This window comes from Chroicocephalus ridibundus, chromosome 6 (assembly GCF_963924245.1).
Source record: "Chroicocephalus ridibundus chromosome 6, bChrRid1.1, whole genome shotgun sequence".
Classification (NCBI taxonomy): Eukaryota; Metazoa; Chordata; class Aves; order Charadriiformes; family Laridae; genus Chroicocephalus; species Chroicocephalus ridibundus.
In genome coordinates this window covers 38139278-38154493 of record NC_086289.1, presented here as the reverse complement: position 1 = coordinate 38154493, position 15216 = coordinate 38139278, and the positions used below count along the sequence as shown (strand labels likewise).

Below are 15216 nucleotides of genomic sequence, written 5' to 3'. Positions count from 1 at the left end.
CACAAGAAGTGTTTGAAGGTCAGACACTTCAGCCAAGGTGGTGTATTTGCAATATCAGAATGTTACAGTAAAACATCTCACACTTGAAACTAACTTTTCTATTAACTGGTACTTCGGTTGCTTCAGACTATGCATGTGGAAAACGAATAGTGCTGGAGACGGGCAGTCTTTCCTTATAAAGCAGATTAAAACCAGAACAATTTTGATTTCCTACTGTACATTCTTTTAGGGTATCTGAAAATAAATCTGCGTGACTAATGTTTTTTCCCTGCACATAAAAGAAAAGTGACTTGCAGTTGGGAAACTTGTCATCATAGGATACATTTTTAAGACTACAAAAATGTTTGGGTTTTTCTCTGTAATGAATGCCAGACTGGAATTTGGGTTGTGGGTGGGAAGTGTGCACAATGGAAGATATTTACCTTTGTGCCTGTGGACCCACAGCATAAATTGGTCATGTGTGGGGAAAATGTCACCTCTGCGCTGCCTTTTTTATCTATGATGTACCGATGAGGTTTTTTTGAAACAAAAGCCTGATGGAGAGCAGCTCTATTGATCTTAAAATATCCTCATTCACTCTAGATTGTAAGCTTGAGTAAAGGTGGGGGGGTTGTTATTCAAATGAGCGCTTCATTATACTTGAATTAGGCGGATGTAGTGAGGAAGGCAGAGCCGTTTTTTGTACTTATTGCTGAAATGGTGGTAGGAAACTGACCATCGGAATGTGTTCCCAGAGCTTTTATTTTTTCCCTAGATCGGTAGTACTGGAAGTTATTTAAATGTTTGCAATATCTGTATTATTGAACTGTGTGAAACTTGGAAGTTTGATATGCATTTTGGAAGAAACTTGGAAGTTTGATATGCATTTTGGAATAATACTCGCTTTCTTGTGTTAAACACTTGAAAACACTTGTACTTCATTCAGCTGGTAATTTTTCTGCTCTGTGCCAGAATGACTTCCTGTCACAGGGCAAGACCAGCAGGATGATGGAAAAAACAAGGAGCAATGATAAGTAAAGCCTATTTATATACTTCTAAAAAAATATTGTCTTAACAGGTGTAGCCTTTATGATTCTTGTGATCTGCCTTTCTGCTTTCGAAGTGATACCTGGGATAAAGACATTACTACTTAAAACTTGGGATAAAGACATTATTACTTAAAATTTCGGTCTTTCAAAGAGTGGGTCAGATTTGATCTATGGAGATCAACATCTCCAGCTATATTCATCGTTTGTCTTTTAATGCTATTGTATGGCAGAAAAAAAGCAGTGGTTGAAAGGTTGCTCCATCCTGGGCTGTTCACGGTGATAGGAAAAAAACCGCCATTCCCTCCCCATCCTTTTTTCCCCCTTTTTTCCCCAGGAGCGGTATCACCTGTTTCATGTGTCATCTCGGCTGCCACCAGCTAGAAATGGGTGAAACTGCCTTTTTTTGGTTGTTTAATCAACTTCGTTAATTTCCCGGCTCTGTATTGTTTTCTCCCAATAAACCTGGAAGAAATCCCTTGTCTCCTTCTCTTGGCGGCTGCTGTCCCCTCGGAGGCTCCCTTAGGCCCGTGCCGGCGGGTGTTTAACCCGGGCGGGGGTGACATTGTCCCCCGGGAGGGTGACACTGGCAGCGCCGCGGGGTCACCTTGGCTCGGCCTTTACCGCCCAAAGGGGCGGAGCTGCCGCCCCGCGCCCCACCCCGCCGCCTGACGTCATCGCGTCGGCCGCGCTCCCAGCCTGCCCCGCGGCGGCGGCGCGGAGGGCGGCATGGCGGCGGCGCTGGCGCTGCTGGGGCGGGCCGCGGCCCTCCTCGGCGGCGGGAGGCGGCTCCTCAGGTGCGGGGCGGGGGGGGGATTGGGGCTCCGGGGCTGTGGGGAGGGCAGGGGGGCACCCTCCTCGGCGGGCAGTGTCGGTAACCGGCGGTGGCGTTGTGTGCAGGGCCTGCGGCGGCTCGGCGGAGAGGGGCCTCAGCAGGGGGATCAGCTCGGAGGAGCGCCCGAAGCGGCCTCTGACGGCCTATTTCCGCTTCCTGAAGGAAAACCGTCCTGCTTTTAGGCAGAAAAACCCAGGTACGTCTCCTGAAGGAAAACCCGTTTCCTGAAAGAAAACCGCTCTGCTTTTAGGCAAAAAAATCCCATCCCGAAATCTAGGTATGCGGTCTGAAGGGAAGGAAAGGACGCCCGCTTGGCTTTGCTCTGCTTTTAGAAATATAGAGCCTTTGCGCGTCAGGTGCGCCAGAGGTTCTGTCATAAAGCTGCTGCCGCTTTAGCTGCGTACCGTGTTTTGCCTCCAGAACGCGTGGCGTAAAAATAAAACTGGAACAAAGTCCCACTTTGTAAAGCGAAACGCCATAAAGTCAATCGCCCCCATTTCTGGAGACCAAACCCCCCCAGTTATCCATTAGCATCCCAAAGGTAAATTCAGTATTGCCACACTCGATGCCTGTACACCTGTCAGCTCGCTCTTCTGTACTTAATAACTCCAAAAAGTAATCATTTCCATGTAACTTTAAAAAGGCTTGAAAAAAAAGCTCACCTGGGCAATATATGTTAACAATGATTTGTGGTTTTCAGTCATTTTCAAATCTGTGTGTATTTGAAGTATGCAGTTGTAATGAGCTGTGTGTGGTTTTATTTTAATGCTTAGTAATTTAAAAACTCCACATACTGGGTTGCCTCAGTGTATATGGGAGAAAAAGTAAATGTGTTTAGAGAAAAATGGTTTTCTGTGGATATGCTTAATTTATGATAAAAAACTTCATTTATAGGCAATACTGTCACCCCTCTTGTCAGAGAGCAGCAAAATGGAAAGCTGTGCTGAGTTTGAAAATACTGTTGAAAGGAATGTTAAAATGTTTAAAGAACTGTTGTCATATCGGGGAAGTCATGAGGTAAATTTAAGTAGGGGGAACGAGTGGATACCCTGTTCTGCTTGGTAGTTCAAGAGTTCAACAGTCTGAAAGGTTGAGAACTGAACTGGCCGAGCTTACTGTAGTTACCTGTCCGCATGTTTCCAAAATTTGAATAATCTGCCAATAGATGTACTCTTATCTCATGTGCAAATTGAGAATTTTGGGCTTTCTTGTTCTAATAGATAACCTGATAATTTATTTGTTTTCTTTTATCATTGGCAAAGCATCGTATTTGCAAAGGTTTTTAAATTGGCGTACTTGGACTAAAATCTCCCCATCTGTCTTGTTTTCTCCAGAATTCTGGAAGTCAGGTTACTGATAAGAGATTAGTTCTGGTTTTCCACTGTTGAGATGGCTGAACTTTACATTTGAGGTGGGAGAGAGAAAGTTTTTTTTCTTTTAGTGTGAAGCAGAGGGAAAGCCTGTAAAGGATTTTTCAAGAAAAGAAAAACTTGTATCTTGTTTCCGCACCCTCGGGTTTGGTTTGGTTTGTTTTTTTCCCTTCACAAATTCAGGTCTGGCTTAGAAACATCATTAAATGATTATAGCGCAAGGGCCAGGGTCAAAGCAGTCAGCTAAAACCAGAGCAAATTCAAGTCACTGTAATTTTGTTTGTGGGAGAAGGAAATTACTTTTTCTTTAACCTTACTTCTGATGAATGATATTGTAAATAAAGGGCTTTATTAAAATAAAGATCAAGCACGTCTGCTGTATTGGGGGATAAGGTCACGTTATGCTTGCTTTGAAGAATCCAGAAGGCTCCTTTTGCCAAAAAAACTGAGAACTGGAAATTTTACTTTGGGTTTCTTCCCTGGCCTCCCTCACAAGTTCAAACCATCTTGCATTGTATAGAAAAGTATCCAGCTCAAAATATATAAAAAAAAAAAAAAAAAAAAAAGGACTGTTGTGGAGTGGTAATAGCTGTCTGTCTTGAGATGGTGCTTCAGTTTATAACTATGTGCTTCATTCAAGTTTGAACCAAGAGCAGGAACTCTTCCCCCCCAAATACTACAATCCTTTTTAACTGTGACACTAAGTTTTATCACAGAATCACAGAATGGTTCGGGTTGGAAGGGACCTTAAAGATCATCTAGTTCCAACCCCCCTGCAAATATATTTGTACAGGAAAAAGATACTAGTGACAGCCTTCCTTGGGAAAAATTGAAGGAGGTTAGTAAAGATACAGTATTGATCTGTTATTTTCTTGCCTTCAAATTTCAATGTACAGAAATGAGCAACATGGAGCTGGTTAAAAAAATAGCAGGTGCTTGGAAGGAGTTGCCAGCATCCCAGAAGCAGGTAAGTTTGTATCTTTGCCCTGTGTACTTGGAACAGTAGAGTGGAGTCTTTGCGGTTGTTTTACTTGATTTGGTGTCCTCTGTGCTTTTTGTGGTGCGTTTTTTTTATTCCTGGTTTGTTTTTTTTAAACAATAATAAAAAGCACTTGCATATAAAGGTTCAGACATAAAAACAATTCTGAAGAGAATTGAGAGCTTTAAAGCACTCAGGGGAAGATACTTTGTTACTTCTACACATGACCTTATTTTTAGTACTTTTAATCTGTTGCCAGAGAAACAAATGAGACAGATCTCGCTCTGAGCAGCTGTCGGGCTGGGAACTGATATCTCATTTCTTTATGAGTGGTAATTATATATGTGTGCGTTACATGTATAACAACATAAGTATTGTAAAGTTGTTCCGCTTTCATATGCATAAGCGAGGCAAAACCTCAGTTAATTTTGATGAAAGGACCAACATTTTTTTCTGCTGGTTAGACAGTAACTAGAGAGCTAACTTACAGGTGACTTTTAAGTTTCATCTAACTTATTTTTTGTCGTAAGTAGGGAATTTTCTTTTGAAGTGGCGGTTTCAAGGGATAATGTAAAACAACTCTGTGAATTGCTAACGAACCATTGCTGATTATAAGTGCCATTTATAGCAAAGTAACAGTCGTTCTTCCTTGATTGCAGTTAGGAATAGATTCAGTTAGTAACTAATTGCAGTTTTCTATCTAGCTGAAGTCATATCTTTGTTCGATAGAATTGGAGTGCTCTTACATCCCTTCTGGACTTCTGGCTCTGTTGTGCCTCAGTATAAAATATGCCTTTTCATTTGTATGTCTGAAACAGAGAATGGGATGGTGATTTTTCAGGTCTGCCTGGATGTTTGGTGCCCTGGTACCAAGGCCATGATTTTATGATGCTCTTGTACCTGTTACTGACCCATGTAGGAACGTCTTCAGTGACTGGAGCACTTGTGTGCTGCAGTGGGTATATGCACTTGGAGTAATTAATCACTTCAACCATCCTTCCTTTGTGTATGGAAGATGCTTATTACTTTGAGCTGCGTCTGGAGATTCATCTGCTGTTACCAGATTTACTGAGATAATTCATGCAAAGAGCACAGGTTTTGTGAATTCTTCTGAATCCATTCTGCTAATCAAACAGATTGAAATCGATACTTTAAAAATGTTATGTTCCAGTGTAGTCTGTAATATTTTTTATTAGGTTAGGAGCATTAGCTTGTTTAATGGTAAAATGCTTCTGACTGAAAGCATCTGTTTAAGGCTGGTGATGGTTTGCGTTGCAGGTTTACGAGGACGCTAGAAAGACAGACTGGCAAAAATACTCAGAGCAGTTGGCCGCATACAAAGCACAGCTAACTCCAGCCCAGGCTGCGGCTTTGAAAGAAGAAAGGAGAAAACGACTGGCAAAAAGAAGATCGTTCAGGGCAAAAAGAGTAAGTATTTGGAAGATCAGGTTTCCTTCTTCTCAAGGAACCTGAAGTCTATTTGTCTAGTATACAGAGCAGAGTTGAGGCATGTTTAGAAATATAAAAGCGACTTTCAGAATAATAAAAAAAGAAAACAACAAACCCAAAACAAAACAAAACAAAATCCATGGACTAAAATAATTGCCTGTGTTAGCAGTAATTTTAGTGGCTTTCCTGCGCTTGAAGAGCAGAACTGGCACATATCTTTGTGCTCACAGGTGGCTTCTCTGTGTTTTTTTTCTTCGATTCCTAAAGCTGCCTGAGGAATGATGGGCAATAAAAGACATTTGAACCAGCAGCACTTTCTTTGGTTGGGAAGACATACAGAAATAGCTTTCAGAAAGGCTGTGTGTCTGTTACTTCACTGGCCCCTACATGCTGTTAGCTGCTTGAAGTAGCCTTATTTCTTCCTTTCTTTGGATTCTGACACTTTGCTGCCTGTGTAGCTGCTGACATGGTGAATTAGACGCCTCTCTCAGTGTCCTTTATTGACTAATTCATACAGGTCATCTTCCCTATTCCCTTTCAGCTGGTTTATTTATCAATCCTGAGAGACAGAACTGTCTGTAAAGGTACAATAGTACGGTTTGTCCACTGGCGGAATGGGTTGAAGGGGTTACTTACGGCTCGTTCATTTCTGCGAATTAAACTGCTGGTGTGATGTTGCCCCGATTGGCAAAAGTGAAATTAATTTGGTTTAAAATACCCCTGCTTAGAGGAAGTAAGCGCATCCATCATTTGGCTGTACTTTCCCTCGCTCAGCATCATCCCTGTCAGCAGAGCACTCGGATAGCAGAAACCTAGTGGATTTAGTAACGGTCTTTGGTTTCTCGAAGACATAGCTGAAGTAAGACTCAGTTTTAAAATGCCTTCTTTTTTTTTTTTTAATGTGCAATGTCTGAAAATTGAAGTTGTTAGCTTTTCTTAATATAGTTTAGCATTAGTCTTGACAAGCGGTGAGAACAACCGAAGCGTCTTGACGTACAGTCCAGTTTACAGAATAAAACTCAAAAAAAAATGAATATGAATTTGAATCTGATTTTTGTATAAAATATAAAGACAAATGGTAAGTTTAGTCTTGGAAAAAGGCATGTTTGGTAGATAATAACTTTTCTTGTTGTTTTTAAAGGAAATGACTGTGCTTGGAAAACCTAAAAGACCTCGTAGCGGCTTTAACATTTTTGTGTCCGAAAACTTTCAAGAAAGTGAGGGAGTTTCACCTGTGGTAAGCAGGAAAGATTGTTCTTTAAAATAGATAGATTGTACTGAGAAAATCTGTTTCGGATTCTGTGACTTTCAAAGAAACTGTTCAACAATTCGGTATCTGGATTTTGCTTTTCTTAGGTTTATTTTTTTTTTAGGCTGTGGTGAACTTCTGGCTGTACTGCTGGTGGCATGTCCTATATAAACCGCTGTGTGGGTACACAGACTTAGAATATTTGCCCTGTTTTTTGCACTTCAGCGTTACAGACCTCATCTGTTCCTTCTGTGAGGAGAGAATTCTACTTTTCTTTGTTTTGGTGTAGAAACACGTTAGTTTTTCAAACGGTTGTGGTGGTCTGCTACCATTTCTGTAGCGGTGGTTATTGCACTCCTGTAGCACGGTCAACGTTACGGAACGTGCAAGAGCAAAAGTCACAAGTTCCAGCAAAGTTCTCAGCAAAGTCACAAGTTGTGCGCAACACTGTGCTTTGGGGCGATTTAAGTTGTGCCGGTGGATTGCTGCACTGGAAGCGCTGAAGACCTCCCCTGTGTGCCTAACTAATATGTTCCTTACCCTGCGCATTCAGTCAGCAAATCGGGATGGTGGAAATAAAAAAAACAAGGAACAAACAATGCACAGGGCAGGCATCTGCGGTCAGCTGAGGCCCGGTTTGAAGACACAGGCAGCAAAATACCCCTGTAGTGGTACAAAGTTTCCTGTGGTTAATAAACGTGGTTAATAAACATGGTTAATACTTCAGTGGGCTTGGCTTAAGTTAGGGCTTGGTTTAAATGAAGCCAATATGCACGGTGGGATGTGGTTGTGTTGCTATAAACCAGCTCAGCCCTTCTGTCTGTCTGCTTTCGCAGCAGGCTAAGTAACGTACACTGCTTCCTGCTTATATTATCTATTATTTACCTACATTAAGGGGGTGAGGTATTAAGCCCACGTGACTTTGTGCTTTTTTTTTTACATTGGTTTATACTTGCCTTTTACTAGTGTGGCATTCTCTGTGGTCAGTCTGCTGTTGAAATAATCCTAATATATTGCATATTCTTTGTCCTGTAGGCAAAGCTGAAGCAGTTATTTGATTCATGGCGAAAACTGTCCAATTCTCAGAAGCAGGTATGTCAGTGGATTTCCATGAGGCTCTGGTCTAATTGTAAAATTACCAACTTTAGCCAAAATTAATAAATTCTTAGAAAATCTTAGACTTGGTTATTCAAAATACTAGTCCTGAGGAAAATACTCTGAGAAGTTATTTATGTGTCTTGGAAAGGATTGTCATTACTTTTTTCCATAGTAGTGACTATTTCTTTCACAGCGTCGATGAAATGTGAGCGCGTGGGATAGGATGGCAGTTCTGTATGCCCGGAAATGGATGCGGAGTGGCATCTAGGGAGGAAGGTGGAATAATTTGCAATGGTTTGATTTTTTTCTAATAATATATAATATGTTTAAATGGCAGCATAGTCATTTGCTGCTCATGGAAAGGCTTTTGACAGGTAAAAGCAACAGAAATCTATCTTGGGGATAGTTTTCTGCCAGGTTTCTTGGTATGTTGAAATAGGAACCTGCAGATGTGTGTATGAAAATATATACTGAAATAGAATAAACCTCTAAATTTTCAAGTGTTCTGTATTTTTCCATCCTTCCTCCTGGCTGCCCTTCTAGATTGTTTCGAATGTGTACTTAGAACATGCACTAGGTTCACGTTCTTTCTGCAGAAAAAAAATTTGAAGTAGTTGCGCAGAAATACCTGTTCAGCTAGCTCTCAAGGTAGTGCTCCAAAAGCCTTAGCTTTTAGGAGTAATATTGAATAAACTTCCTCTTCAGGAACGACCCTGTGTTGATATAAGCATAATTCAATGCTAAGGTTTTAGTGCAAGTTTGATGTTTTGTTTTTTTAATTTGCTGGAGGTGAAAGTGAACACAATTGTTCTATGACCCGATGATCCCTCTGGAAGGGGAATCGGGGGGAAAAAACAAGGAAACCCGAGGGTTGAAATATAAACAGATGTAATAGACCAAGACTAGGTAATTAACATTAGTAATACTAGAGAACCAGTATTTATCCCAATACCAATATAAAATATACGAGGATTATACTGAGCTAATTCTCTCATCAGGGAGCTGTGCATTCCCAGCAGGGACAGCAAATGTGGGACACTGCGAGCGCTGTGGCTTCGGAAGGAAGGGAAGGGCTCAGGGCTCCGGCACCAGGGTAAGGAGTTCTCAGGATCGTAGAAGAGAGAGAGAACTCCTCAGCAAACTTTCTAATTTATATTGAATGTGGTGCTCGTGGTATGAAATAATCCCATTGGCAGCTCGGGTCGAGTGCCCGGGTCTCGCTCCTCCTCATCCCTGCGCCTGGGGAGCTCGAAAACACCGAGACCTTGAAACCCACACACACCAGAGCTGCCTATAAAGTAAATATTTTCACAAATTCAGACACCAGAGCCTTCTAAAAGTGCAGTTTTCCCAGGCATTAGAAGGGAAATTAGTCCTGTGTCACTCAAGCCAGGACAGATGTGCCCTGCACAGGTCTTGTTCTGCGTCGCCTTCATTACCCTGACAAAGCCCCTTCCCTAATTGTCGATACCCGATTTTCTTCCAGCCGTACCTGCAGCTCGCTGAAGATGATAAGGTCCGGTACGAGAATGAAATGAAGTCATGGGAAGCAAAAATGGTTGAACTGGGGCGTGAAGACCTGATACGTTCCAGAAAGCAAACGTCAAAAAAGAATCCTGCTGAAACTGAAATGGCCAAAGCTTCCTCACATGAAAGCAAGACAAAATCAAAGTTGAAAAAATCAGAAGAATAAAATGGTTAAGTATTTTATATTGACTCCCCTTTGGTTGTGATGTCTTTCTCCTGCTGTGTTAATGCTGCAGTCGGCATTAGCACTGAAATCTGGAAACCCCGTAAAGGGCCTGCTGGAGAAGTAAAAAAAGGTGATCAGGTAAGAGAGGATTCAGTGTCTCTCGGAACTGTCTGAATTAATCATTGCAGGGGAAGCCTCGACTGTCCAACAATAACCGGTTAATCAAGCTGTGAATAGTGATACTGACATCAGCAGAGCTCTCCAATAATGGTAGAGAACAGATAGCTTTTATAAGAAATTTTTTATGAAAGCGAGAATATTCTACAACGCTACCATCTAAATTCTGTAAATAAGAGCTGAAATCTGAGTTAATGCTGCTGTGTTTTATTCCCGCCATGGTATCGGTTGTGAAGAGAAACGTTCTACATTTCAACAAAAGGCACAAGAAATGGAAAATGCTAACTTTTATTTTATGCATCTGTCTTTTTTGTATGTGTCAATCTGTGTATACCACTTACACTGCATTTAATTAAAGACCATATGGGTTTTGTATAAACATAATCTTTATTGGACTTTTATTCTGTGGTTTTGTTTGGATACATGGAAACACTTTTGCCTTCCTGCTGTCACATTTGGGACAGCCTGGAAGGAAAAGACAATGGTGAACTGTTAGAACTTTGGGTTTTGATGTAATAAATACAGGTATTTTGAAGAGCTGCCTGGTTATTTCTCCTGGGGTCTGTGTGTCTTAATGAAAGTCCCATAGGTATTTTGGAGAATGTATTTTTAGAATGCAGGCGTGCAGTGGATTTCATCCCTCCTGAATAACCCACAAACAGCTTGTGGGAGGTGGAAAGCCAAAGAGGGAGTCCTTTGCCTTTTTTTTATTTTAAATTTAGGGATGGTAACTATGTCTTGAGTGCTCCTGGCTTTCCTCCTTTGCAGGAGGACAGACGCTGAGGTCGCAGGCAGGAGGCTCTTGCTCAGCACCAGGTTCCCGGCAGGTCCCTGAGGGACCGATGTAAATAAAACCGCCGAAACTTACCCAGGTGGGGGCGCCGGGCCGGGCACCGCCCCGCTGCAGGCCTCTGCCCACCTCCCGCCTTCTTCCTGTTCTCCCCCTCAAATCCATCCCGCGGGAAGGCTCCCCTGCTGCCGGGGGGGGGGCGGTTCGCGCAGGTTAGGAAGGATAATCCCGAAATTTTCCCCGAGGTGGGGGACTGCCCGCGGCCCGGCCCGGCCCCGCCGCCTCCCCTCAGCGTCCCGCCCGCCCCGCGCATGCGCGGTCCCGCCGCCGCCCGCCCAACTCTCGCGAGAGGCGGCGGTTGGCGCCTTCGGGGCGGCGGGACGGGACGGGGAGGGATGGGGTTGCTGGAGCAGTGCGAGGCCGCCTTCGGCTCCCCCGACCTCTACCGCGTGCTGGGCGTCCGCCGGGAGGCCTCCCCCGAGGAGATCCGCCGCGGCTACCATCGCGCCTCGCTCCGCGTACACCCCGACCGCGCCGAGCCCCGTGACAAGGAGGAGGCGACGCGGCGCTTTCAGGTGGGCGCGGGAGGGAGGGCGGGCGGCCGGCCCTGGCTGATCTGACTGACTGACTGACTGACTGGACTGGCTGACTGGGCTGGTTTGACTGACTGGGCTGGACTGTACTGGCTGACTGGACAGACAGACAGACGGACTGACTGGGCTGGGCTGGCTGAGTGGGCTAGACTAGCTGACTGGACTGGACTGGGCTGGACAGACGGACGGGCTGACTGGGCTGGACTGGCTGACTGGACAGACAGACGGACTGACTGACTGACTGGGCTGACTGGACAGACAGACAGACTTACTGATTTACTCAGCTGGACTGACTGATTGACTGGGCTGGCCGGACTGACTGATGGGGCTGGCTGACTGGATGGCCAGACTGGGTTGACTGGACAGACGGATGGACTGACTGACTGACTGGCCTCTGTGTCCCCGCAGATCCTGAGCAAGGCGTACGCCGTGCTGAGCGATGCGGAGCAGCGTGCCGTCTACGATGAGCAGGGCAGGGTGGACGAGGAGGGCGAGGCGCTGAGGGGCGATCGGGACTGGCAGGAGTACTGGCGGCTGCTCTTCAAGAAGGTGAGAGCTGGGCTGGCGTCTGGGCACCGGTGGAACACCAAGCCCTCCAAGAAGGGGAAACCCAACTTCAGAGTTGTAGCCATGTCTCCCTCATGGGCTTTGTGTAAAACACTGGGTTTTTCTTACTCTGTCTCTTAAATCCTTCTGGTGAATAAATCCTGTAACTCAAGATGTGTTGCCTCTCTGCTTCAGATCACCGTAAAAGACATCGAAGACTTTGAAAAGAGCTACAAAGATTCAGAGGAAGAGCTAGCTGATATTAAAGCAGCGTACATGGATTTTGAGGGTGACATGGACAGGATAATGGAGTCTGTGTTGTGTGCAGACTATACAGATGAACCAAGAATCCGGAAAATCATAGAAAAAGCCATTGAGTCTGGAGAAGTCCCATCCTACAAAGGTTTTGTAAAAGAGGCCAAGCAGAAAATGATCGCGAGAAAAAGGCGGGTAGGTTATATCAATCAGGGACCAAAGGGAAACATTATTTATAATAAGCTTTTAATGTCTCTTGGTAGAAATAAATGAAACCATTCTTAAGACAGATGTTTGCCACAGGATTGCTGGGTTACAGATCTTGCTCAGTATCTTTGACTTTCACATTTAGTCACCTGTGTTCTCCACCCCCACCCCCCCACCAAATAGTTGTGAAAGGCTTTTGAGTTGTAATGGGCTGTTGCCTATTACTTCTTTCTTTTATTTCGTTATTATACACAATGGCTTAGTACAGTTTAGCATGTCCTTGCGTTTATTTACAAAGCCATGAATTGCCGGAGTTAAGAAGTGTATGTGGCGGGGAGACACATTATGCTTGCCTTTTGGCAAGTGTGAAATAACATTTTGGACTAAATGGAAACTGGGTTCTCCAACCTGTTTTTTTTTTTTTTTCAGATGCTATCGAATATGTTATATGCACATCACAGTAACCTTTCTCTTAAGTTAAAGAAAATGTAAGAGCTGCTAGGACAAAAAAAGTGTGGGTGAGGGGAACAGGGATGTACATGGCATTCAGCATTGTGAAACAGCAAAAACCTGTCATGCTCTACTAAACTGCGGAACCAGAATGGGCTTTCTTTGACTGATTTCTCATCTGTGGCCAAACCTAGAAACTGTTTGTGTTTCCTTGCAGCTATTTGTATACAGACGCAAAAAAAACCGCGTTTGGTAACTACTGTAAGACTTTGTCAAATAACGTGCAAAATACTTTTTAAAAAAACTATTTTGCTATTTTAGGCGGAAAAAGAAGCTAGAGAGGCAGAAAAGACTAAAGATGAACTGGGCCTTGGTGGAGAAGATGACTTGAAAGCGCTGATTCAAGTAAGGCTTTTTGCATCTGTTGAAGATAATGATGTTACTGGCTTATAATCGTATTTTCCCTGAGCATCTTTGGATCCTTGCAACTCTTCTGAGTTCCTGAGGTTAAAACCTGACATTAATGTTAAATATCCATGTACTTCAATTAATAGTCAGAGTATGGTATGTATTTTATTACCTGCATCTTTTTAAATATTAACAAAAGTTATTCTAATATCCTTACAGCATACACAATCAAAATATTTTAACTTCTAGTTTTAGGCAGTTAAGACAGTGAGTGCTAATGGCTCTTTCTTTCTGAGGAGATTTTTCTTTCTGAGGATTCCATGAGGATGTAAAAGTTGATAGGTCTTACTACTTTGCTTTTGTATCTTGGGGATCGAGGAAAGAAACATACTGTTTACGTTATGTTTTTCGGAATGTTTTCTGTTTCTTCTTTCTTATTGTCCATTGGACTTCATAGAATGTTCATACCTCAAACTGTAATAGAGTTTTGGGTCTAAACTAGAAGTTGCTTTGCTCTCCCTAGCTTTATGTTGTGATTATTTTTTTTTTTATAGTCACTCTTTACCTCTGTCTTGATACTTCTGGAAGTTAGGTATAGAGACTAGAGTATACGAGTTGGGTTTTGCTTGACAGTAATATACCTCCTGTAGCTTGTACTCCCTGCTTCGTGTATCCTGAGATTTTATGTGGCTATCTAACTTCAATAGAATAATCTGTATTGGGAAGTAATAACAGTTTTGAGGTTGTTATTTTCTTTTTCACCCTCCCCCAGAGCAGAAATAAAGATCGTAAGAAGGAAATGGATGACTTTCTGGCCCAACTGGAAGCAAAATATGGGAATAATGCTAAAAAAGGAGGAAAGAAGACCGCAGCCAAGAAAGGAAAGAAATAAAGAACTTTGTAGGCTGAAATATCAGGTATCATTTTGTATGGGAACACATGGATTTGGGAGAACTTCAGAGTTTTTCTGGACTACTGTTTCGGAGTGTGTGTGCGTGGACTTGCTCTGACGGGGAGTATGATACAGAACGCATCACGAACAAGAAAGACAAAGCATTCTGGTGCTACTGTTCAAAATCCTTTGGATGCCCCTCAGTTAAGCTCAAACAGATTCTTGACGGAAAAGTTTTGTTATAGTAAGGAAGTGGTGTGATGTTAGGGATGCCTGGGTGCTTATTAAACTTGTGTTAAAGCGCCTTCTTTCCAAACACCTAAAGGGTGTCAGCACAGCTGATGGGTAAAACAATGTAATCCCACACCTTTGAGAGTCTTCGGTGCTGGCTCCTGCAGCTTCTGAGTTGGAAACCTTATCTTTTTGCTAGTCACACATTTCTTTTGTAACAAACCTTCTGCTGTTTTTAAAGGTCTTTGCACTTCAGCTCAACAGGTGGTTTTCAGATATTCTAGTGGTTTTATAAAGATACTTTGGAAAATTGCAGATTTAATAAATGAGAAGTTTTTGCAGAATTCTGTGCTACATTGCTTCCCCAGGTCTCTATGCTTTTTAAGTAGCTGTTCAAAACAAACTGATTGTGTTGACTCTTTTGACTGATTTCGGTCAAGTAAATACGACGTACTTCTATAGCAGCTGAAAATATGGCTATATTAACTGTGGCATCAGTGCTGGTGATGCTATGTTAGATAAAAGGGCCACCTAGTGTTTGGTCTTTGCCTGTGGCAGATGCTTTAGGAAGAATATGAGACTGCAGCAAACATGTGACTATGCAGAAATTCTCTAACACGCTGAGGTGAGGTACTAAACTTAAAAATCCACAGAACAGAGTTGGTTCTGTGTATTTCTAGGGTTCGTGATGTCCCATGACAAAGCTTAGAAACGTATTGCGTGTTACTTCAATAACATCACAGTCAAGTCTGCTGCCGAATGGTAGTGATTAGCTACTTCATATTTGTCAACAGTTCTGTTGTTTCAGAAGTTCATTACTTCTGTAACGTGCAAATACTTTGACGGTTTTTGCTTCAGCTGGTTTTAAACCACTTGACGTAGTGTGCAGGGGTATGAATCTGAAGGGTTACTAGTTCTCAATTTACTCTGTAGCTCAGAGGAATGAGGCTGGCTTTATTTTGTGGGTCA

General features: G+C 42.9%; 2 protein-coding genes across 2 annotated transcripts; both read left to right on the top strand.

Moving 5' to 3' along the window:
* The first annotated feature begins 1669 nt into the window (after positions 1–1669).
* Positions 1670–10410, top strand: TFAM (transcription factor A, mitochondrial). Its single transcript, XM_063339478.1, has 7 exons — positions 1670–1822; positions 1926–2056; positions 4127–4197; positions 5488–5637; positions 6800–6895; positions 7943–7999; positions 9492–10410. The coding sequence occupies exons 1-7, from the start codon at positions 1755–1757 to the stop codon at positions 9696–9698; spliced, it is 780 nt and encodes a 259-aa protein (XP_063195548.1). The 5' UTR covers positions 1670–1754; the 3' UTR covers positions 9699–10410.
* A 109-nt stretch (positions 10411–10519) lies between these two features.
* Positions 10520–14534, top strand: DNAJC9 (DnaJ heat shock protein family (Hsp40) member C9). The gene is made up of 5 exons (XM_063339477.1): positions 10520–11240; positions 11667–11807; positions 12000–12254; positions 13038–13121; positions 13897–14534. Exons 1-5 carry the CDS (start codon positions 10977–10979, stop codon positions 14014–14016), a joined length of 864 nt encoding a protein of 287 aa, XP_063195547.1. The 5' UTR covers positions 10520–10976; the 3' UTR covers positions 14017–14534.
* Positions 14535–15216: the final 682 nt, after the last annotated feature.

Bases quoted from the DNA above. Each gene is read 5' to 3' on its own strand.
- TFAM (XM_063339478.1), top strand. From the start codon at position 1,755: ATGGCGGCGGCGCTGGCGCTGCTGGGGCGGGCCGCGGCCCTCCTCGGC. The intron at 4,198-5,487 runs GTAAGTTTGTAT...TTTGCGTTGCAG, and splicing joins TGCCAGCATCCCAGAAGCAG to GTTTACGAGGACGCTAGAAA. The intron at 5,638-6,799 runs GTAAGTATTTGG...TTGTTTTTAAAG, and splicing joins GATCGTTCAGGGCAAAAAGA to GAAATGACTGTGCTTGGAAA.
- DNAJC9 (XM_063339477.1), top strand. From the start codon at position 10,977: ATGCGCGGTCCCGCCGCCGCCCGCCCAACTCTCGCGAGAGGCGGCGGT. The intron at 11,808-11,999 runs GTGAGAGCTGGG...TCTCTGCTTCAG, and splicing joins GGCGGCTGCTCTTCAAGAAG to ATCACCGTAAAAGACATCGA. The intron at 12,255-13,037 runs GTAGGTTATATC...TTGCTATTTTAG, and splicing joins TGATCGCGAGAAAAAGGCGG to GCGGAAAAAGAAGCTAGAGA.